This window comes from Maniola jurtina, chromosome Z, assembly GCF_905333055.1.
Source record: "Maniola jurtina chromosome Z, ilManJurt1.1, whole genome shotgun sequence".
In the NCBI taxonomy this organism is placed as follows: domain Eukaryota; kingdom Metazoa; phylum Arthropoda; class Insecta; order Lepidoptera; family Nymphalidae; genus Maniola; species Maniola jurtina.
Window position 1 is genome coordinate 15,685,960 of NC_060058.1, and position 25,635 is coordinate 15,711,594.

At 37.9% G+C, this 25,635-nt stretch overlaps 1 protein-coding gene across 1 annotated transcript; it reads right to left on the reverse strand.

Moving 5' to 3' along the window:
* Positions 1 to 4,687: 4,687 nt before the first annotated feature.
* Positions 4,688 to 23,629, reverse strand: LOC123880712. The gene is made up of 5 exons (XM_045928999.1): positions 23,471 to 23,629; positions 12,665 to 12,794; positions 7,835 to 7,972; positions 6,512 to 6,673; positions 4,688 to 4,844 (listed from the first exon to the last, which is right to left on the reverse strand). Exons 1-5 carry the CDS (start codon positions 23,612 to 23,614, stop codon positions 4,825 to 4,827), a joined length of 594 nt encoding a protein of 197 aa, XP_045784955.1. The 5' UTR covers positions 23,615 to 23,629; the 3' UTR covers positions 4,688 to 4,824.
* Between the last annotated feature and the right edge of the window lie 2,006 nt (positions 23,630 to 25,635).

A 25,635-nucleotide genomic window follows, 5' to 3' on the forward strand; every position in this document is an offset into this window, starting at 1 on the left:
CCATATGGGTCACTAAAAGAGTTACCCCATTTAACCACATTTAATTGGTTACTGTACCAATACTTTAACAAGGACAGCAGTTCTGACCTAGCCCCGGTTTCGTATTTGAGTTTGTGCCATAGAACGTCATATGAGACCAAGTCAAATGCTTTAGACAGATCCAAAAAGCAGGCGTACACCTGCGTTTTTCTATCAGTATAATACCGCACAGTTTGCTTGAGGCACAGTATAGCGCTCTCAGTTGATAGATTAGGTCTGAAACCAAATTGCGCGTCATGTATCTTTATAACTTTACTTAGCTGTGCATCAAGCAAACTATCCAGCACCTTTGCTATGATCGTCGCTAGGGAAATAGGCCTGTAATTGGACCTGTCCGCCGCATCGCCTGTTTTATTCTTGATGATAGGCACAACCACTGTCCTTATCATAGCCTCCGGCAAGTAACTGTGGCTAATCGAAAGATTGTAAAGTAACTTGAGTAACCTGGAAAGGTGCACACCCGCAAAACGCAGATGCTCTATGCTTAGCCCATCGTGTCCCGGTGATTTCCCCCGCTTCATACTTTTTAGAGCAGCTGTAACCTCAGAGAGTGTAAATCGAAACGAGGCTTCATCCCCCACCTCAGCTCGCGCATCCGCATCTGTTTTCCGCTTGATCTTTGGGGGCTCTAGCCTAAACTGCGCCTTAAACATATTAGCTATATTTTGACACCCATTTATGCCACCTACTTCTACTGGAAGACTCGCCCGTGCATTCAGCCTATTTGTATGCCTCCAGAAACTACCGAACTGTTTAGTTTCGTATGAAGTAGCCAGAATATCCATTTTTATTTGATCTTCTTTGTCCTGGCACCATTTAAGCTTACTTTTAAATTCCTTTCGTGAGGCGCGCATCTTTTCATAAGTCGCCCCACACGAAGGTCTTCCCGCTAATACCCAAGACTGAAAGCACTGACGAGCCTTAACATGGAACGGCCGTACGTGTCTATTCCAGCCCGTGACATATCCTCTTCTATTTTGTTTGGCTGACTTATAACTGATCCTCGCAGCGTCCTGTAATATACTTGTGATTTCCGAGTACAGTTTATCTAATACTAGCTTATGTTCCGGATTATCACAAAGTCTATCACAGCACTCCGCTAGAGCCGCAGGAAAATCAATCATACTCAACCTACTATTACAAATGTCAGTATAAAGGCTTATCTGCTCACTATCCCTATGCCCCCATATTATACTATTGGTAGTTTTACACTGTGTCGACTCTACCGTCGCCCGTATTAAACTCAGGTTACAATGTACCACTAAGGGATAGTGATCAGACCATGTCACCTCATTTAGGATATTTACATTTTCTATATATTTCCTAGCCATACTTGTTACCAGGCAATGGTCTAGCCAACGGTTGCAGCCATGACTGTCGCTAGTGTATGTATATACATCCCTATTATTTGACAATATCTCCATATCCGCACAATGCCATTCCTGCTCGTCACAAAAGTGTATCAATTCCTTACAAAATAATTGCCCTGGGTGCGCGTTAAAATCGCCTAATATAAACACAATACTAATTCCGCTTTCCTCAATAATTGCATTTATATTACTTAGACAGTCTGTAAATTCTGACAGATTGTCAGGACAGTCCGTTGGCATGTATACAGAGAATATTAACATGGTAGTGTCACGTACCTGGCACCTGACCGCACACAGCCTTACGTTATCACACTGCACTACCGACACGGACGAGAATACACTTTTGCGCCATAATAGCGCGACACCGCCATAGGGACGACCGTACACAATACCTCCGCTCGTATCCATTGCCGACGTTCCCGTGGCCCCGAAATCTTCGTGCATACTACTCAGATATGAGAGATCGTGAGGCTGTAGCCAAGTCTCCTGCAACGCCACAATGTCGGACGTCTTACATAAGCTTCTCACACTGTCTATTGATCGTCCTACCGACTTACAGTTAAAGCTAGCCAGCTTAAGGTTATTATTCTTATCTATAGCTAACTTTTTACCCATTTTAACTATTATTTTTCTCGGTGTCTAATGCAGATGCCTTCCTACCTTTTCTAAAAAATATAAACCTTCTAAAGAAGACGCCCTCTGGCCATAAATCATTATTTTCGAAAAGTGGTAGCTTAGATCTTGGTATGAAGAATTTATAGGATATATAATTTTTGCCAGACTTTAGATCTCCGACTCTTTCGGGTATTATCTCAACGTTTGTCCTTTCAAAGACGTATTCCGCCACATCCCGCTCCGTCGTCTCCTTCGACACATTATAAATAAAAAGCGGTATCTGAACATCCGCTGCTTTAAACTTTCCCGCCGTGTTCGGCGCAGCAGTGCCTCGCATACCTTTAAATCGCGACTTTTTATGCCTTACCACTCGAACCCATTCACCCTCGCAATCATTTTGCATTTCAACAGACGCCGACGTTGTATTTCGTGACGTTACCATATCAGCTGACCGCCGCGCAGGCGCGCCTTCGTTCATATTCAGTGCGAGCGCACTTGCGCCACGGTGGCACTCCCCGGTCGTTGTGTTTACATCATTTGCGCGTGCGACCGGGATAGATGGTCCGGCTATCGATGCCGCAACGCTCGCGTAAGACGGAGATAGGTGATCCGCCACTCGATTATTAACGGCCGTTGGCGGTGACGCATCAACGTTCTCTAGGCCGGCCATTAACCCCTCCGGCCCGCTACTGTTATAGTAACTATCATGCATGCAATATGCGCCTCTCTTAGCATTCACATAAGGTTCCGAGTTTCTTGTCTGTGGTGGAGATTGTTCCTTGCTTTTTTCATTGCCTTTAATATAATTTTCAAAGTCATTTTTTGTAATGAAATCCTCTTGTTTTTCCTGCAAGGCACGAACCTGATTCTGTAAGACTAAAATATCCTTCAATAGACGTGTGGCGTCTATGTGATCAAACGAAATAGGTGGCAACTTTTGAAGGTCCTTCGCCACAAAGGTCGGTAGCTCATCGGGCTCAACACTTTTTAACAGCCCTATAATGTCATCTATATTCTTCTGCTTTCTATCTTCACCTTTTCTTTTCACTAGCCGCTGCGGTACTGCGTCAAATAACAGACACTTCGCTTCAAAAATCTCCTCCTCATCGAAGGACTGCCGACAAATAAGGGCTAGGGACACATTACTCATTATGTCTATTTTGTTCACTATAAAACTTAAAACCTCATTCACCAGCAAATTACAGGATTTACATTGGAGCGTTACACACGACATTTTTTGAAAATCGCAAGAGGTCGGCGACCCCTGACCGACCGCGCGCGCTGTCAGCTGGCGACTGATTATATTTGTAAATGGAAATGTAATCTTTGGAATGGTTAGTTTCATAAAATGTTACATACGATTTGTTTTATTTTTTTTATTTTTTGTATCATAACTACTTATTAAAATGAGTTAACCAATTTGAACCTATAATACATACTTACATTTATCAAAGTGATATTTGTTGTAGATAAAAAGTTTTTTTGCATACTATTGTAAACTAGTATTTAAAAGTTTCTCGTTTATATGATGCAATCAAATAAAAAATGCTGCTGAGTTTGTTGTTTCAATCAAATAATCACTTACCTACCTTTTCTTCGTGAGAAAAGTCCATCATGGGTACCACTGACCACGGCAGAGCATGGTGGTTCTAGGATAAGTCAAAATATTCCTGCCATGGGCCACTGACGGCTCGGCACGGCAGAGGATTTCCGACGTGATTGAAGGACAAACCAACAAACAAACATACTTTCGCATTTATAATATGCGTAGGTAGTGACGGTATGACACGGCGTAGCTAGGAGGGTAAAATATATGAATATTTTTCTCGACCAAAGGTTTTTCTCATGGAGGAGTCCGATTGAGACCCTGATAAAATTCTTGGCTACATCCATGCCTAGTGCCTAGGCTGATTTTTTAACCTATGTTTGGGGTGATTCAATCACTTGAGTGTCTAACGGTGAATGATAGCCTGCGAGTTCATTTGACATTTATTAAACAACTTCTAAAAAGGAGGTGGTTCTTTTTAATTCGTTAAAGGTTTTCCATGAAATTTTTTATCTTAGTATCATCACTCGGTGAAGCAGCAATGTAGTATCAATGAGCTTAGTGGCTATCATTCACTGTTAGACACTGAGTTAGTGAATCATCCTGCAGGAATAGTTTTATAACTCAAATTTGTGTCCGGCCACTGAGTTTTCTGCCTCGTATGCGATGACGTAACAGAGAGAGCGCTATACTAACTTCTGTCCGTGGATAGAGTTTAGGGCTGTGCAATGTGTCGTCACAAAACATTCCTTCTAGGGCTCCGGGTAAACGGGTAGCTGTGATTTCGTGTTCTAAGAATACCTATCAATAGTCTGTGATAGCTTAATTACGACTATCAACTTATTATACTTACATATTATATTTAACTAGTTAATGCCCGCGATTTCATTCCCGTGGATATAAGCTTTTTAAACCCCGTGGGAACTCATTGATTTTCCGGGATATACCTAAGTAGCCTATGTGGTAATCCAGGACATAATCTATCTCCTTTCCGAATTTCAGCCAAATCCGTTCAGTAGGTTTTGCGTGAAAGATTAACAAACATTCATTACTTAGATACTAACTTTCTCGCTTATAATATTAGTAGGAAATAGGATATTATAATAATTGAGCTGACTGTAGAAAAAAACGTTTATTTGACACTATTTTTTGGCACTATTACATATAAATTAGAACCAACGAACAAACACCATTATTAGTTTTACTTAATTTTACATTGAAAATTTTATTTCACTAAAATTTATCTTTTGTTCTTTACTGACGATTCCGGCGACCTGAAATAATATAAAATAACTAATTAACACAATAAAAATCATTTTTATTTCATAACTGTGCAAGTAGGTATAAATAATTCTTTTTCAATACCTAACATAATAAATATCAAAAACAATTTCTTAAGTACCTGGCGTTTACAGAATTCAAAAAATTTAGCAGTTGTAAAGAAGCCTGTTCGCATTACAAAATTGGCTCCCTGGAACTTAGAAGAAACCATAGACTTACGATTACGCTACGGAAGAAACCAAAGTGACATGATGTTGACTTGATGTGACACAGATATTAGTTTCTAGAATATGTCCGCAAAATTTCATGGACTTTGGTTGCTTAATATTCAAATGAAATTGGAACTACGATTGTATGAAACGAGTGGAAACGAGTGACGGAGAGAGCCCTGTTAAGGCCTCATAAACCTCAGCTATTTTGTGTACCGAAATCCAATACAAACTACGCCCAAAACTCCGTACCTACTTCTACGCCTGGCGTAAAAAATAATTAAACTGCATCAGAAAAATAATAATATGTAACTAATAATATTTATGTTAATATCTATCTATAACAGTACTGAAATACATGTACACTCTCTCTCACACGGACACACGCACACACACACACACACACACACACACACACACACACACACACACACACACACACACACACACACACACACACGCACTCATGTTGTGAATCACCTATTGCTACTACTTTACCGAAGCTTCTGTTATAATTTATAATTACTTATAAGTTAACTGTAATCCTATATTGCAATCCCATTTGGCCTTATTTTTATATGTAGTTTAAAATGTAAAATTATACCTATTAGCTGTAACGCTGTTGATTACAAATAAATAGAATAAAATAAAATAAAATAAATATATATAAAAGAAAAAGAAAAAGGCTGACTGATCAATTACGCACCCGAAACTTCTGGACAGATCGGGCTGTTAGACGTCCGCTAAGAAAGAATGTTCGAAATTCTTTGGCCTGTAATTAGATGTGGACTACCTACCTAAGTATTATGGAAAAATACCTAACTCTATAAATAATTATGCCTCACTGGAAGTGCACTAAATAAAATGTTTTCTTCTGTGTAGTTGGCATAACGTATAACTGAGTAGATTCCTGCGGTAGTGGGTTGGTGCGGGAGGGGTGTGAGGACGTGACGCGAGAGCTGAGTGATTCGTCAACTTGTGACAAATATCACCCCTCCCGCACCGCCTCACCACCGCAGGAGCCTACTCAGTTACATAATTCAGATTGAGAAAATACAAGGTGTACCTATAGCAAAAACGAAGACAGGCGATAGTACTGAATGATGATTACTTATGAGATACCATAACAAAAACTACGATAAATAGTAAGTATTTTTTTAAAATTCACAATATATTGCAAATAAAACATCTGACTGACGCTAGAGGTCAACAAACGTTCCGTAAATAGATTACTCAAAGTCAGTGCCGCGTCGTAGGTGGGGCATTGACCCGAGTTTTGCAGGCTATACAATGCGGGTTTGAAAAATACCTAAAACTACAAGATAAGGCAAATGGTTATTGGCATTGGATTGTGTTAAGGTAGTATAATAATAACGCTAAGTTTTTGCTAACATTCTGGTTACACCGTATTTATCAGAGGAATTTCAAAGCAAGGCCTGCTTATAGCATACCCTTGTCTTTAGTGGCTTTGACTTGTTTGTTCTTGTTGCACTTCTTGGTGAGGCGTCTGCTCTGGTCGCAGGTGGGGTCGCTGTTGGCCTTCAGCATGTCCGTCCGCGACATCTCACCGTTGGGGCTGCATTCGCTCCAAGAGGACTTCTCATAACGGCAAGCTAACAAAAAGAGATTGGTTTATCTATACCTACAAGTATACAAAAGGCGACTGACTGACTGACTGATCTAACAACGCATAGCCCAAATTACTAAGCTCCAACTATGTTGTATACGAGTACATCCATCTTTCTTGTACCAAAAAACTCCCTACAAGACCTACGGACTGAGTTGGACAAGTCAGCCCTCTACTGCAGTCGCACCAGATGGAAAGTGATCATGCAGTGTAAGATGGAAGCGGTCTAACTTAGAAGGGGTATAGCAGTTTTATTAAGAGGGGTCACTCGCTCCATACAAACGTAGTTCCAATTTCATTTGAATATTAAGCAACCAAAGTCCATGAAATTTTGCAGAAATATTCTAGAAACTAATATGTATGCCTGTGGTTTTCCAGATTTCTGGTAAAATATTCGGTTTCAAAGTTTCGCGGTCTTAAAAATTCACATACAAATCTTTGAGCCCCTGTAATTTTAAAACTACATATTTTTAGAAATATCTAAAACACCACAGGCACAGATATTAGTTTCTAGAATATGTCGGCAGGACTTTGGTTGCTTAATATTCAAATGAAATTGGAACTACGATTCTATGGAGTAAGTGACGGAGAGAGCCCTGTTAAACCCATATCCCTAAAGGCCGATTCACACCAATCGCGTACACGTGACACGTGCGTAGTGACGCGCGTAAACCACTAACACACCGAGTTACGCATGCCTCCACGCTTTACGCAAGCAGTGTGCCATGTTTCATACAGTTCCATACATTACAACGCAATGGAACGCGCTACGTCTGCGCTTACGCAGCCTGTGTGAACGAGCTATTATTGGTTTCTACACGGTATCGTACCGGAACGCTTTAGTTCCTTGGGGGCACGGTTTTAGCCGGTAGGGTGGTAACTAGCCATGGCCGTAGCTTCACACCAGATCAGACCAGAGGCAATTTAGAAATTATAAATTGTCCTATGGCACCTGCCAAGAATAGAACCTGAAACCTTCCACTTATAAGACCACAGTGTTCATAAACTGCGCCAGGGAGGTCGTCAAAAAGGAGTCCCGAATGCCGCGTGGATTCAGCGGCTCCCCGCGATTCGTTTAATGTCTGTCTACCAAGAGGGGATACTGTGCTAATGTTTTCCAGCAGTGAAGTTAGCAATTTGCACCCACCTTTTTTACACTTTTTCTGAATGGTCTTGGCGCTCTCGCAGCTGGTGGGGTCCCCTCGCTTCAGGGTGAGGGTCCGAGAGCGAATGTTCGTCTTGGGGTCGCATTCTGACCAGGCGCCGCGCACGTAGCGGCATATTTCTGTCAACACACAAATTACCAAAGACTAAACCAATGGTTTGCGCCATAAATCTAAACATATATAAAAAAGTTGAAAAAACTATAACCCAACTACGGAAAAAATGAGACCACTTGAACCCGACTTGGTGCAAGTAAAATAAACTAAAAAGAAAGAAACAAGATAGGTGCTTAGTGCTATCATCGTCTTGAGTAAGATTCAATACAAACGCCGTGGTCGTGCGTTGTCGACAGCGTATTTCTTATCCTTGATTGACGGTATTCCCAATGATTTTATTTGTCTACCAAATTAGAATATATTTTTTTTGCTGTCGACAACGCACGATCACGGCATTTGTATTGAATCTTACTCAAGACGATGATAGCACTAAGCGCTATCTTATTTCTTTCTTTTTAGTTTATTTTACTTGTACCAAGTCGGGTTCAAGTTGTCTCATTTTTAACCCCCGACCCAAAAAGAGGGGTGTTATAAGTTTGACTTGTGTATCTGTGTATCTGTCTGTGGTATCGTAGCTCCTAAACTATTGAACCGATTTTAATTTAGTTTTTTTTTTTGTTTGAAAGGTGGCTTGATCGAGAGTGTTCTTAGCTATAATTCAAAAAAATCGGTTCAGCCGTTTGAAAGTTATCAGCTCTTTTCTGGTTACTGTAACCTTCACTTGGCGGGGGTGTTATAAATTTTTAATTTACACTTGTTTCCGTAGTCGGGTTATAGTTTTTCAACTTTTTTTTATTTGAAACTTTTCCGTTTTAATAAGTCTATGATGCGACGACTAACCGAGGTCTCGTGAATGGCCAATAGGTGGCGCTGCTATATGAGAAATAATAAAATTATAATAAAATGGGGTTTCTGTCGCTTGGTATATTTTTTTAATAATAACTATATTTATATTTATGAACTCAGAATTTTCTCCTCTTTCGTTGGACACCCCACTCGACCCAATAGTAATTTAAAAAATTTAAGACCCTCACTTTTTTTGATGTAACGTCCGTCTGGCTGATTTTTTTCGTAAAAAATATAGCCTATGTCACCCGGGCCTTTACAACGAATCGATTGACACCTCATTCATCAAAATTGGCCCAGTAGTTTAGGCGCTAAGGTGGAACACACATAATCTGGATACAAACATACCCACATACACACATACATACCTACATACATAGACTGCTATAATCATAACCCTTTCTTTCGGCTTTGCCGTAGTCTGCTAAAAAGGAATAGGTGACTGACTGACCTATCAACGCACAGCTCAAACTAATGAACGGGTCGGGCCGGAATTTGGTATGCAGATAGCTTTAAGAGGGCTCTCTCCGTCTCTCGTTTCATACAATCGTAGTTCCAATTTCATTTGAATATTAAGCAACCAAAGTCCATGAAATTTTGCAGACATATTCTAGAAACTAATATCTATGTCTGTGGTTTTCCAGATTTCTGTTAAAATATTCGGTTTCAAAGTTACGCGCTCTTAAAAAATTTCATACAAATCTTTATGCCCCTGTAATTTTAAAACTACATATTTTTAGAAAAATCTAAAACACCACAGACGCAGATATTAGTTTCTAGAATATGTCTGCAAAATTTCATGGAGTTTGGTTGCTTAATATTCAAATGAAATTGGAACTACGATTGTATGAAACGAGTGACGGAGAGAGCCCTGTTAACGACATGACATAGACATCTGCTAGGATGGGACTCGCACAATAAGAGCGATTACGCACTCATCCGATCCGAGTCCGTGAAAATATCTCTCCATCATCCGTGACAATATCTCGGATGTGCCTCGGATTCAAATCGGACATATGACGTAGATATGTCAAAGATGTCTAAATAGCTTTGATTTCGATCAGAGATTGGATTTTTGCATAAGCAATATTCATGTTCGGACTGAGTTTTTAATAAGCGTATTTTCACGGACGCGAATCGGATGAAAGAGTAATAGCTCGAAGGGTTCCGTTCCGAACCAGTTCAAATAACCATATGTGCTTAACATGAGGTAGTTATTTCAAAATTACAGATAGACACTCCAATTTTATTTATTGCCGTTCCGAAGATTAGCTTATTCAAACAGACAGACAAAAGTTTTAAATAGTGTGATTCATTTATGATATCGTTCAAATAACCATATGAGCTTAATATGAGGTAGTTATTTCGAAAATACAGACAGAAACTCCAATTTTATTTATTAGTATAGAAGTTTAAAAGATATCGTTCAAATAACCATATGAGCTTAATATGGGGTAGTTATTTCGAAATAACAGACAGACAGCCCAATTTTATTTATTAGAATATATTATATATGTAAAAATGCGCATATTTAGATAAATAATAAATTGAACAGTTCGCTAATCCATAATATTTAACAACTTAATTCCAGATGGCGCCAGTCGTTCGTTATACTGCGTTTGTGAATAGCATTGTCCTAGACAATAATGGTGCAGTATTGAGAATATTGATTTGAAAGGTGTTGGAGACCTTCATCACCTTCTACAAAAACTAGATCCGACCCTGAAATTGACCTATGCTTTTCCTAGTGTCGGCATGTTAGAGAACACTGTCCCAAATTTTTGAGGAACTGTAAGTTCCATAATTACTTATACTCACATAGAAGCTGGTTAATGTCATCGTGTAACTGCGAGCGGCGCCATCTAGTTGCTAGTTTATTAGTTACTGAGGATAATTATTATTACGGTGTATATTTTTACCCGACTGCGGCAAAGCCAAAATGAAGGGTACTGATTTTGGCAGTCCATGTATGTATGTTATTGTATCCAGATTCTGTGTGTTACACCGTAGCACCTAAACTACTGGGCCGATTTTGACGACGTAAAGGCCCGGCTGACATAGGCTATATTTTATATGAAAAAATTGACCTAACGGATGTTACATCAAAAAAAGTGGGGGTCGCCAGAAATATTTTTTTGCTATTGTATCGAGTGGAATGTCAAATAAAAGAGGAGAAAATTCTGAATTCAAGGGTATAAATTTACAACAACACTAAAATACACCAAGCGACATACAAACAATTTCACTCTAATATTTCAGTGTTTATTAAGACGATCGCAGTCGGGTTTTAGTTTTCAACTTAATCTTGTATAATTATAGATAATTATTGATATCTACGCAATAAAATTAGAAATCTAGCACATGGTCTTAATAATCATCAGTGTAAACATTTTAATTATTATACATGATATGATGTATTTTATTGACTAGCGTCGCACCCGTCTTCCACGCACCAGTGTTTTGAGACTTTCATAAAAAAATATCATCCAAATTAAATAACCGGATTGATGGAATAAAAAAAAATGTGTACCTACCGTCTAAAGCACCCACAACTGGCTTCTGCATCCGGATCTTGGATCTTGATAATATAGATGTTCTATTTCACCAAGACCGTTAGGCTATGTTGAGTAAGTGCATACCTACCTATGTACACATTGTTATAGTGGTTATAGTGTGCGTGGCTTACGTTACGCACACAAATGCGTTAGCGCTTATCGGTACACTCACTACTACAACCAAGGCTGAGCGGTCGTCGTGAAATAGAACAACCAAGCGAAAGCTTCTTAAATAATTTTTTTTTTTAAATTCTATTAAACTTTTTCAAGTACTTTTGAATCGTAAAAATGCATCTACACTGGTTTGGAAAGCCTTTCCTACCGAGAAAGAACCAGCAAGAAACTCGGTGGTTGCTCTTTTCAAAGATTTCATATACTTGGTATATTTGATACTAGATGGTGCCCGCTGCTTCGCCCGCGTAGATTGGTCAGATCTCCTTCAGCATCAGGATTGAGGAGTTGGAATCCAAATTTTTTATGGAACAATGTCTCAAAGTTCCTTTATCGATTAAAAAAAAATACGCAAATCAGTTGAGAAATCTCGGAGATATCAGTGTACCTACATGCATAGGTCCTCCACACAACACAACTCCTCCATTTTTTAAAGTTGGCTAAAAATGTAGCCTATGTTACTCCTTGGTTAATCCTCTACTTGTCTGTGAAAGTCCCGTCAAAATAGGTTTAGCCATTCCGAATATTAGCCCGTTCAAACAGACAGACACTTCAATTTTATTTATTAGTATAGAATATGGATATATAATTATATATTCATCATGATCAACCCATTTCCGCCCCACTACTGAGTACGGGTCTCTTTTCAGAATGAGAAGGGTTTAGGCCATAGTCTGCCACGCTGGCACAATGCGGATTGGCAGACTTCACACACCTTTGAGAACTTTGAGAACTCTCAGGCATGCAGGTTTCCTCACGATGTTTTCCTTCACCGTTAAAGCAAGTGATATTTAATTGCTTAAAACGCACATAACTGAAAAGTTAGTGGTGCGTGCCCGGCTTCGAACCCCCGACCTCCGATTAAGAGGCGGACGTTCTAACCACTAGGCTATCACAGCTTAGCATGGATATAGATTATGCGATGTATAAAAGTAATCCTTTTTTTTTCTCTCTCTCTCTTCTGGCTTTACAAAGATTAGCCAATGTCAAGTTTAGTTATTTGTAACAAGTTAGTTAAAATATACAAGTATGGACCCCGTCTGTGCCGGCACTCGCCGACATACGCACAGCACCCCCTTAGAGCGCTTTCCAGTCAGTTTTAACAAAAAAAAAACACTCCAAAAAGGCAGAGCACGCCCGCCAGCTAACACCAACACAGACGAAGTCCAAAATAATCCTTGTTACCTCTGTTTTTGGCGCCTCGCTCGCTGCGCACTCTCACTTCGCGCGCGTCCTCCTCCCAGGGCTCGTCGGCGGCGGCCAGCGCCAGCGACAGCAGCAGCAGACCCCCAAACAGCCACCAGCAGCGCAAGTGCTGCAACAAAACACACACCACTAAAAACTTTCCCGTTTTATATCTGCAAAGTATATTTTAACTGACTTCAAAAAAGGAGGGGGTTCTCAATTCGACTATAATATGTTTTTTTTGTATGTTTGTTAAGCGATTGCTCCGCCAAAAATGGACCGATTTTGATAATTTTTTTTTGTTTGGTAGGGTAGGTGATATTTCCGAGGTGGTACCATTTTAGTTTGTTGTAGATCTGATCTTTTTCTTCGGAGATAGAAAACAGAACTCCTCAACGGATGCCAATGTGGATTCACAAACAATATGAATAAAAATATGATAAAAAATATTAGTAGACGGTTCGTGCAGCTAATTGGTGCCGGCTGCGAAAAAACGTTTGTATAGAACTACATCAACTCTTGTATACAAAATAATAATATATTCGGTAATAAATTAAATTATATTTTTTTTAAACGCCTTTGCAATTTTCTTCGCACAAAGTGAAATAAGATGTCAAGAGCACTCTACATATAACCTAAGGGTGGCCAATCAGAGATATGGTAGGAAGATACGCGATGAAGAAGGTCGAAAATACACCATTATAGAATGATATTAATCTATACTAATAAATAAAATTGGAGTGTCTGTCTGTAATTTAAGTTATGTTAAGCTCATATGGTTATATGGACGATACCAACACTGAATCACACGTTTTTAAAATTTTTGTCTGTCTGTCTGTCTGTCTGTCTGTTTGAAAAGGCTAATCTTCAGAATGGCTGAACCGATTTTGACGGGATTTTCACAGACAAGTAGAGAATTGACCAGGAAGTAACATAGGCTACTTTTTTAACCGACTTTCAAAAAGGGAGTTGTGTTTTTCTACCTATGTACACCGAAATCTCCGAGATTTCTGAACCGATTTGCGTGATTTCTTTTTTAATCGATAGAGGAACTTTGTGACATTGTTTCATAAAAAATTTGGATTCCAACTCCTCAATCCTGATGCTGCAGGGGATCTGACCAATCCACGCGGGCGAAGCTGCGGGCATAAGTATTAAATACTTAAGCTAAGATCTAGTATTCAGAGCTAAAGTTTACTCATGGAGAAGGGCTAACCGTGCACTATACAGGGTGTAAACAGAACGCTAGCAAAAACGTAGACAGGTGATAGTAATGATGAGTATTGATAAGATACCATAAAGATATTACGAAAAAAAAAACTACAAAAGTCCTGTAAAGAGAACATCTGACTGACGATAGAGGTCAACGAACGTTCCGTAAATAGGCCACTTGGTGTCTATGCCGTGTCGTAGGTGGGACATTGCCCCGTGTTTTGCACACTATACAACGCGCGTTTACAAACCACTAAAACTACAAGTTTAGGCAAATAGTTATTGGCATTGGATTGTGTGGTAGTATTATAATAATATCGCTAAGTTTACAAAAGAAAGAAATACTCCTATTTCAAATGAATAAAAACTTTTTCGGTGAAATCTTAATTACAATTGTCGGCATATTTCAACAAATTAACATACAAGTGTAAATAAAAAAATTATAACACCCCCGACAAGTGAAGGTTACAGTTACTAGAAAAGAGCTGATTAACTTTCAATCGGCAGAACCGATTTTCTTGGATTATAGCTAAGAACACTCGATCAAGCCACCTTTCAAACAAAAAAAAAAACTAAATTAAAATCGCTTCATTAGTTTAGGAGCTACGATGCCACAGACAGATACACAGATATACACATATCAAATTTACAACACTACTTTTTGGGTCGGGGGTTAAAAACAATATTAAATAAACAAGGTTCCTCATGAATAACTCTATTAATTATTAATGAAAAAAGCATCCCAAGAATGTAGTGCAAAACAAAACAAATGCACAACTATGTAATAAAATAGGTTTGTTTTATACCAAAAAAACATTGCGCCAATGTTCACATTAAATATTGATGGAACCAGTCATGCAGTGAACTGTAAAAAAATAATGTTTCCCAAATGGGATATGTATGTTATGTCCGCATTCGATTAACTACTTATTTGTAACAGCGCTATTCTACGAAAAAAACACGAAGTGCGTGTAAAAGTCGGGTTCCTAATATACATTTTGGTTTAGTCCATTTTTCCATAGATTGCTTAAAAGTATTAAATCGCAAATTTCCTCGAAGAAACCTATAAGCGACGCATTTTCCTGGCGCTTCAGACCTTGTAGATTTCACTTACACTAATGCACCTATTCCTTTTGAAAATAAAATTCGCATGGCTACATCAAATTAATTCGCTAGATGCATAGGCACATGCACGTAATAAATTCAAAGGACATGCAAATAAAATAGTTATGTAAATAGATATCCCCTAATACGCAGCTACGTGAATATGACTTCGAAAGAATGTTTACATTTGCCATTACACTTTAAACAATTTATAAAAACCAAATTATTCATACACTTTTTTTATTTCATAAAAAGTTAGCCCTGCATTGCCCTCTCACCCCGTGGTAAGTGATGATGCAGTCCGAGATGGAAATTCAGCCCAATTGGACAATTTCACCCCTGGATGATTTCTACGCAGCGTCGTACCGAAACGCTAAACCGATTGGCAGCACGGTACTTGCTTGCGGTAGTAATTAGCCACGGCCGTGGCCTTCCACTAGACCAGATAATTTGGAAATTATGAATTCCCAAATTACCCCAGCCAGGAACCGAACCCGGGACCTCCCACTCGTAAGACCGGCGCTCACCACTGCTAGGGAGATAGTAATAATACTGATGAATTTGTATAGCTGGACTGCTAGCTTTTCACGGCTCAACAGTTTGACCGATTTTGATGAAATTTGGTACAGAGTTAGCTTTCGTCCTGGGGAAGGACATAAGCTATTTTTTATCCCGAAAAATCAAAGAGTTCCCATGGGGTTCTTAAGGTCCATCCGCTTTACCGATACATGAAAAAAGAGATCAATTTTTCATCCCGGAAAATCAAAGAGATCTCATAGAAACCGAAATCCACGCAGACAAAGTCGCGGGCATCATCTAGTAATATTATAAGTATGGATCATTGGTCGTTCTGCGTATGTTGATCTCTGGCGCCGCACTGAAATAGCCGCCGGGGTCACTCCGAGAGTCAGTCTGATAACAAGTCAGCTGTTTGTGCAGTAACTCAACTGACTCCCATATAATAAGGCTGAGACCACAACACTGCGATGCGGCGTCACGACGCACAATGCACTGTGCTTTCCGATGCGATGCCGCACTGTACAAACTTACGATGGATGGATGGTTGGATGGGTGGATGGATGGATGGATGGATGGATGGATGGATGGATAGATGGATGGATGGACGTATGCCCGTTCAGTCGATGACTTTTAAATTTTTACGCCAAGTACTTTCTTTTCTGTCCTTTCTTGATGCGTCTTAACGCAAGTAGAAGTAGGATACGTGTAGTGCGGTCTATGGCTCACAAGAAAATGATGGTCAGAGTTTTCTCGTATGAAGCCGTAAAGTGATGAAAATTTTTTGTTGCGTCAACGCATCGCGTTACGATGCGGCATCGTTTTTGCGATGCGAAGTCGATTTTGCATCGTAGTGTTGTGGCCTCGCCCTTACTGCGAAGGAAATGACATGTAGGTACGAGCTTGTTTATAAAGGCAATGATATGGCCGAGGAAGTCAGGGCGAAGTTCATCACTTCCGGGGACACTATAGAAGTTTCAATCACTACCCTTATTATATGAATGCGAAAGTGTGCTTGTTTGTTGGTTTGTCCTTCAATCACGTCGCAACGGAGAAACGGATGACGTGATTTTTTACACGGGGTAGGTGTAGTAGGAGACCTGGAGTGGACATGTAGGTACCTTTTATCCCAGAAAATTAATGAGTTACGCAAACGCGCGTACTTCGACATCGAGGGCATCAGGTAGTTTAAGTGCACCAACTTGACCCGCGTAAAGGTTTTCTCAAGTTCATTAAAGTTTTATGGTTACAGTTATAATATAGTTGGACAGATATGTTTGGTGATATTTGTTAACCGTGATAGATAGTTAACAGTTATGTGGCTGGATGAGGAAGGATGAGGATCGGATGTGGTAGCAATTTTTAAAGAAACCTATATCCACGCGAACAAAGTCGCGGGCATCAGCTATAGTACACTATAAATTATATAGGAACCACAAATAAAGTCGCAGGCAAAAGCTAGAACCCCAGAATCCCCGCTTCACCTCATGTAGACCACACTGAAGGAGTCTATTCTACCGTTATTGCTTTGAATTTAGTTTAATATCGTATTACGCTACTCTCACTAAGAGCACTTATACTTAGGTATCTACTTACTGAAGCTTTTACCCGAACAGCAAAATTATGCTTTTAGGTAAACAAGTTGGGAACACTAAAGTTTAATATTGATTTACTTATATAACTTTCTAACTAGGTCATTCCTGGCGTCGCGTCTAATTCAAAACAATTTTCCAATGATTTCAAATACATATTCTATAGGTACTTATTAAGTTGTAGGCCCAACTAGGCTAGGAACGAGTTTTTAGGGATTCGTAGTAGGTAAACAAAGAACTCAATGTAGTTTCATCCAGTCCATCTGTCATCTACTTATTATGTGTCTGTCCGTCTGTCTGTGTGTCTCAGTCACTTTAACCCAAGATCTGTCATAATAAGGTATCTATCTTTAAAGCCCAGATCCACAAAACCTGAATTTATTTGAGATTATTGTTTTAAAACAGCTGGCTGAATAAAGACTTGGACTTAGTAAATTATCGCTTATGCGGAATCTACTACGACACAGCTACAAGAACTGAAAGTATTACTAAAAAATAGAAAAAAAAAACGGCCAAGTGCGAGTCAGACTCGCTCATCGAGGGTATTTTTCCAACATTTTTTACGATAAATCAAAAACTATTATGCTTGAAAATGAATAAAAATCTGTTTTAGAGTGTACAAGTAAAAGCCCTTTCATATATTATGATACCCCACTTAGCATAGTTATTTTACATTGAAAATTGAAACACATATAAATTTTTTTTTTCTCTGATGTAACCATAAATTCGCGGTTTTCAGATTTATTCCTTGTGCTATAAGAGCTACCTGCCTGCCTTTCATGATTCTAGGTCAACGGGAAGTACCCAATAGGATTTCTTGACAGACACGACGGATGGACGGACGGAAAGACAGACAGACAGACAACAAAGTGATCCTATAAGGGTTCCGTTTTTTCCTAAAAACCTACTTCCACGGGAACAAAGTCGCGGGCATCAGCCAGACGCCAGTAATAATAATTTATGCCGGACGGTTGGTAACAATTAGGTAGGTACTACATAATAATATCTTTTTGTAATTTCAGAGTACCGGAACAGTACTCTGTCCAAAAATTAAGTAATTATTTTGCCTATCGCGTAGTCTTCATGCAATGGTGAGGAATTCATTCTTTATACGTAGTTCTCTCACCCCTATCAAAACCGCGACGCAAACGTTAATAGTTGGGAATAACCAAATTGGGAAATTCCTGTACAAATATTTTGGTTGTTAATTATAAATCAAATGATAATCATTATTTCATAAATGATTTTATGTAGTTTTATACATCGATGGTTTATGTATACATGCAGTTTATACGACATGCATTAATTTATTATTAGATACATTCGGATACTATACGATATTATAATACGTAAATTACTATACTATTATAAAAGGGACTTTTAAATATTTACGCATAAATTTTGACATTATTTTATCAATAAATTTTTGACATTATTTCATTAATTTTTAATATGACGATAAATGAATTGATACTGAGAAATGTGAATTGATATATGTTATGATTATGAAGAATTTACAAACAAAAATGACGTTAAAGTAAATAAATTATTGTAACACGAGATAGCTATAAATATATTATTAGGAAAACGTATTAGATAATAAAGGCTTTTTGACTTTTTACTTTTTTTTTTTACTTTTACATTCGGATATAAATTAATCTAGATTTTAACCAAAAAATAAAACAAATCAGATCAGATATTAAAGTTAAAACAAATAAGTAAACATAATATAATGAAGATAATGTCAAATAATTAAAATGTCCGAATAAAAAATGAAAAAGTCAGTCATGAATTATGGATCAATGTCATGAACTCACTAATAAATAAAATGGTGTAAAGATGTCAATCAAATCAAAAATGTTTTTTATCATGTTGGAAATATTCTTCTAAAGAATAATTTTTTTTCCTTGCAGCTCCATTTCTTCAATTTTTGCGTAAATTGTTTTATTGGAAGTGATTGTATGTCTGATGGTAATTTATTAAAGATTTAACTGTGTCTTTGGTGCTCTTGTAAGAATCAGTTTATTTGGATATCTTAAAGATCGAGTTTGATCTTTTTTGATCGAATCGATCGTTTTTGATGAAAAAAAAATTGAGTTTTAGTTCTAAGTATGGGGAGCCCCAAAAATTTATTGATTTTTTTCTATTATTGTGTGAAAATCCTAATGCGGTTCACAGAACAAATATACTTACCAAGTTTCAACAGTATAGTTCTTATAGTTTCGGAAAAAAGTGATATACGGACGGACAGACAGATAGACAGACAGACATGACGAATCTATAAGGGTTCCGTTTTTTGCCATTTGGTTACGGAACCCTAAAAATAGAAAATAGAAAAAAAAAATCAAGGGGCGGACCAACAAATTCCTGAAACTCTGATTCCGTATCGGCTGTTCCTCTGGTGCTGCAAATGTTCATAGCCGGCGATAATCACTTAACCCGCCATCTAATCAAGTGACCCGCCTGCTCGTTTGCTCGTTATTTTTCATTCAAAAAAAGACTTAACGCTTGAATTATTGTTTTTATTTGTCGCATGTTGTTGCTACGACGTAAAACAGCCTTTAATGTAAATACACCTTAATTTGCAATGTTTTTATACAAGTTTATTTCATGTTCGCAAAGAGAGATCCCGGATAATTGTAGCGTGCCCTATATTTAAAGTGAACAAAGAGCTAAAGCTCGGTGCACACTGTGGAGACAGAAGCGTGGAACACAAACACACGTGTTGTGAAACAGGCTTTGCCTTACTTTGCTTTTATGGGCTCGTATTGATTATGTAACGAACATTGATATCAAAATTTTAATAACCAAGATACACAAGTTGAAAAATATAATAGATTAAGCGATCATAACAAATGCTGGTTCATTTTCTGCGCAAGATACAGCTGGCTGTTAAACTCGCCTGGCTATCCTGGCATTCCACACGGACATTATTAATTATACAGTAATAAGAAAAATACTTATACACAAATAATCTTACTTAAAAATAACAGGGACGAGCGATTTGTATTTTCAATAGTAATTTACATAGGTACTATACTTATTATATTCCCGAAACCTACCTAACCTTTCATTAGATACAAACTCTTTTATTTACTTTAATAATAAAACCGGTTAGGTCAATAAATACTTATTAATTGAGCCTAATGCTTAGTCATTAAGGATTTCGTCCCTTCCCTTGATACCTCCATCATTACAGCAGCTCGATGGTCCGCAAAAATAAAATCTGGTCACTTTTATTATTTTCTAGTGTTTCTTTATTTTTCATATCCATGACATTAAAGAAAAAAGAGACCGGGAGATGCGACAAAAAAAAAGATCGTAAATTCTCCTACATATGGCATGGAGCGTATTCAATTCAACGGTTCACTGACGAGAGAGAACGGGATGGGCTGTATCCCTAGTACGAACTTGCATATCTCGAGAACGTTGATAGATTTCGAGTATCAAAGCAAAGTAAAACATACGAGTAGTTACGTAAAAATCGGTGATGTATTTAAAAAAAAACAGTTAAACACAATCACTTTAAATAACATTGATTGGTTGAATAATAATAATTATTATTTTGTCTGAATAAAAGAATTTTATTTCAGTCAAAAAGTCACACCCATACCAAATTAGTAAGTACATATTATTACAAAAAAAAACCATGATGAGTCACGATGAAACAATAATGAGTTTTCATTTATTTCTGGCCGGAATACTGAAACGACTAATGTTATACAATAAGTTTGGGTCCATTTTATTTCTTTACAGGCATCCTTCGTCCAGTCCTTGATTCGCTCAGCTATATTATGCATCCTTTTTAACCCCCGACCCAAAAAGAGGGGTGTTATAAGTTTGACTTGTGTATCTGTGGCATTGTAGCTCCTAAACTTATGAACCGATTTTAATTTAGTTTTTTTTTTTGTTTGAAAGGTGGCTTGATCGAAAATGTTCTTAGATATAATCCAAGTAAATCGGTCCTGCCGTTTGAAAGTTATCAGCTCTTTTCTAGTTACTGTAACCTTTACGTGTCGGGGGTGTTATAAATTTTTAATTTAAACTTGTGCTTATTAATCTCTATTCCGTGGCGAAAAGTCCGACCTTACATTCATTGTCAACAGTATAAACTAAATCTCTATGCATTACAAATTCGGTCCAAGAGTTTGGGCAGTAATAAGTCAATCAGTGAGGTAGGACTTTTATTTTATATAATTAGAAATTCCAATAAAAATACACAAGACAGGCTATAGATACCCAGTTTGCATTTAGCAACATGATCGATTTTATTTGTGATTTCTGTATCGTCAAATAACCATTTAAAAAGTGTAGTGTTTGTTTCCTTAAAGTGTCCCCCTATTTGAAATCTATCACGTTGGCGAGATATTCAAACTTGTACTAAGGATACAGAACTGCATACCGCATAGGAAACGAATACTGGATACTGGGAACCGATATAGCAGGGACACTGGCCGTTGACTGGAGTTTTAACTTTTTACTCAACTACAGTTAATTTGAAGACAGAGTTATAATTTTAGCGGTATACTTAGTTAGCAGTAGGTAGCGGTAGAGCATAGAATTATTAACTATTAAGTTGTATTTCCGAATTCTTTGACTTGCCTTTACACTTATGTTAATGATAAAATGACGTAGATTTGATTGTCAGATCAGATATTCTAATTATGTACATACAAATATGTAGTAAATTAAGGTTTGAAAAGAGCAGCCGCTGAGTTTCTTGCTGATTATTCACGGTAGTATGGGCATTCCAAAGTCCAAAGCAACGGTTGATTCAATAGACTTGTGAAAGTTTACTTAAATAACAATTCTTTCTATTATATTTCTACTTCTTTGCCGGTAGGGTATCCTATCTCACACAAAAATATAAATGCCCAAACTTTAGACGTCCTAATATTAGCAGAGAAATGTATGGTCACCTGCAGGAGCTATATTTATAGATTGTCAACACGACGAGCATAGGAATTACTGGATAAAACGGGAGCACTGCTCTCTCTGAGTAGGGTTACCACATAATATTCAATATATAAAATCCTGACAAAAAGACAGCTGGCCTACCGCCGTAATTTTGTGTCAGATCACAATCACTAACGATGGTTTCTAATAAATACACCACTATTTGGCGCCACTTAAGGATCACCGGCCAATAAGAGTACTAATATTTTGATGGCATTGTTATTCCAAGAAAGCTCCTACCAATATTATGAATAACGGAAAGAAGCACAACACTCAGCAAGAGGAATTGCTCTATCCAAAGATAGGGCAATGCAAACAAATCTATCAGAAAATCCCTAATCCACGCGGACGAAGTCAAAAGAATCAGCTAGTTATTAAATAAAATATTAGACCCTATTGTTTACATTTTCGAAGTCCAGCCTAAATACATATTTTTTCCCTCTCCAGAATAAAAATTGTTTAAAAATCCTGACATAAGTCTAGCTTAATAAATAGTGCCACCTGGTAACCCTATCTACGCGTTCATAAAGGTAATAAGTAATGTTAGGTACATAGTGAGCTCTGTGGCACAGCTGGAAAGTGCCACGTGAATTTCGACAAAAATACCTATACCATGTTTCTCAATATAAGTAAATAAAAACACGCACACACACAACACACACGTCTTCGCAAAAAATTTAAAAATCACTAAAATAAAAAATTTAACAAGTGTACTTAAATTAAAAATTTATTACACCCCCGAAAAGTGAAAAAGAGCTGATAACTTTCAAACGACTGAACCGATTTTCTCGGATTATAGTTAAGAACACTCTCGAATCTCGATCAAGCCACCATTCAAACAAAAAAAAACTAAATTAAAATCGGTTCATCAGCTTAGGAGCTTCGATGCCACAGACAGATACACAAATACACACGTCAAACTTATAACACTCTCTTTTTGGGCGGGGGTTAAAAAATCGCCAATCGATTGGAATATGTACCTACTTCATTATCACAATTTTCGAAATAAATTCATACTTTTAATCAAGTGTACACAAAAAACTAAACTATCAAAGTATTTGCTAAGTCCATGCCTTTGTTAGATCCAGGTCAAAAATTATTATTATCCATCCTCAGAGATAATCAAAAATGATGCCTTGCCTCTGTCTCTACCATCTCTATTCTCTACAGTTCTAAATCTGGACTACCTACTTAGGTATATTAATTTATTTTAGTATGTTTTGTCTGTACTTAATAGTAATGTTTTCCAAAATGGCAAAAAAAACACTTTTGTATAATTATGTATTCCATTGTTTACTTATGCGGAAAAAACGAGCAAAATGGACGCGCAAAGCCAATTTTTTGCAATAAAGTCACAGGGATAACACAAAGAAGGAGTGCTTATGTTAAGTTGAATGGAATAGCAGGGCAGTGTCTGTGTTCTTACCTCCATATCGGTACGGCTGCTTCGACGGTCGGGATGGGCGTGGAGCGTGCGGCAACGGCTCGGTGCGGAGCGCGAATGCCGCACCGCACCGCTACGACGCTCCGCTATCGATCTGTCTACCCAGTACCCGCTCCCAGCAGCCATGACGGTCTTCCTGCACGCATGTACCCCACCCTTAAGCAGCGGCTAGGCAAGATTTATTACTTTTTCCGGAGATGACCGGATTTTCCTTGCGATGTTGCGATGAAGTTGTTTCAGTTTTATTTTTGTTGTCGATACAAACCATCAAAGATACCTATCTATCTCCCTATTTAAGTAGGTAGATGGTACCTACTTAAACTTTTTTAAGAGATTATTGCCTCTAAGATGGTTACAAAAAAATAAGTTTTCACTTCACTAACTTAATCACTATATATTATGTACTTACATACAAAAATTAAGTAGGTGTATACTTCTATACTTCTATACTATGTACTTATACATCACTATACCTACTTACATATAGAAGCTAGATATCTTGACAAATTAGTTAGTAGGGTATGTGGCCTAGTTGTGAGAACGAATATCGATCGTTTGCGATTGTTAAGCAACGTTGACCCAAGTAGGTAACTGGATGGGTGACCGACTTTGAAGGTCCGAATTTGGCCTTTCCGTTTCCTTCGTGCCTTGGAAAATTAATTCCGGTGTATATCCGGTCCACCATGCATAGAGAGGTCATAGAATGTAATAAAGAACTCACTCTACTATCCTTAGCCAAAACCGAGTGAATGGCAGAAACCGGTGGTACTTAGCACCTCTGGCTGGGAGACCGTATGGAAGGAGAAGGAGTTGCACGGACGCTTTTTAAAGCTTTTAATGAGCTGATAATACCGTATAGTGCGCCTCTTACACAAAATACTTGTTTAGCTTTTAAGTAAACTAATAGAAACTAGAAGGTATAATATCGTAGGTTAGGTAGATCAATGGTCTACTCAAGACTCCTTCATACATTGGTACCTACTATTACTACAGATATTACCTACCTACGACGCGTTCTAAGAAAGGCATTCTTTGTCTTTTAATGACTTTAACTAACGACCACAGCCAGATAAATAATGTTTATAGAAAATATGTGTTTCATAATTCATTATCAATTTACCAATAGTATCATATCAATTAGTAAGTGGAAGAAAATAAGTAAGTATATACTAAACCAATAAGTATTTACTCATCGGCTAGTCATCTTTCCATTTATTATTATGTTAAGATATGCGAGTAAGTATCACCAGTGGTAGAAAAAATGAGGGGTGATATTAGGCTGGCATGGTATGGGCATATAATGCGGAGGGAAGAAAGTCATATTAATAGAAGAATGTTAAATATGTGGAAGGAAAAAAGAGGAGAGGACAAAGAAAAAGCGGATGGATCGCGTGAAAGAGGATATGGGTATCATATAAAAGGGGTGGATGATACGTTGACGGTTGACAGAAGGGAGTGGAAGAAGAAGAAGACATGTTGTGCCGACCCCACGTAGCGTGGGATAAGGTCAGGAAAGATATAACAACATAGCTCTAAATAAGGAGAAGACGGGATCCTTTCTCAAACTGGGGGTTGCATCTCGCAAAGGAGACTCTCGGTCTTTGGCTCCATAGAAACGTAGTTGGGATATAAACAATCAAACTCGTGTAATTTGGCGACACGTTTTAGGAGCTAATACCCATCTATGGCTTTGGTTTGGTTATAGGATCACTTCGTTGTCTGTCTGTCTGTCCGACTGTCGTGTCAGTCACGAAAGCCGAAAGGGTAGGGTACTTAAAATCCGAAAACATTGAATTTGTGGTAAAAAAGTAAATGTAATACCAAATGGGGTGTCATATGAAAGGTCTTTACCTGTACATTTTAAAACAGATTTTTATTTATTTTTCATGTATAATAGTTTTTGATTTATCGTGCAAAATGTTGGAAAAAATACGCAACCACGTTAATACAGAACCCTCGGTGCGCGAGTCTGACTGGCCGGTTTTTCATTCCAGAAAATCCTAGAGTTGCCACGAGATTTTTAAAAACCTAAATCTACAAGGATGAAGTCGCCGGCATCAGCTAGTATAGGTACTTATATTTTAACGGAGTGATTTTAATACGGATTTATATTCATTTTTAATCTCGTTCAATAATAACATTTTGGT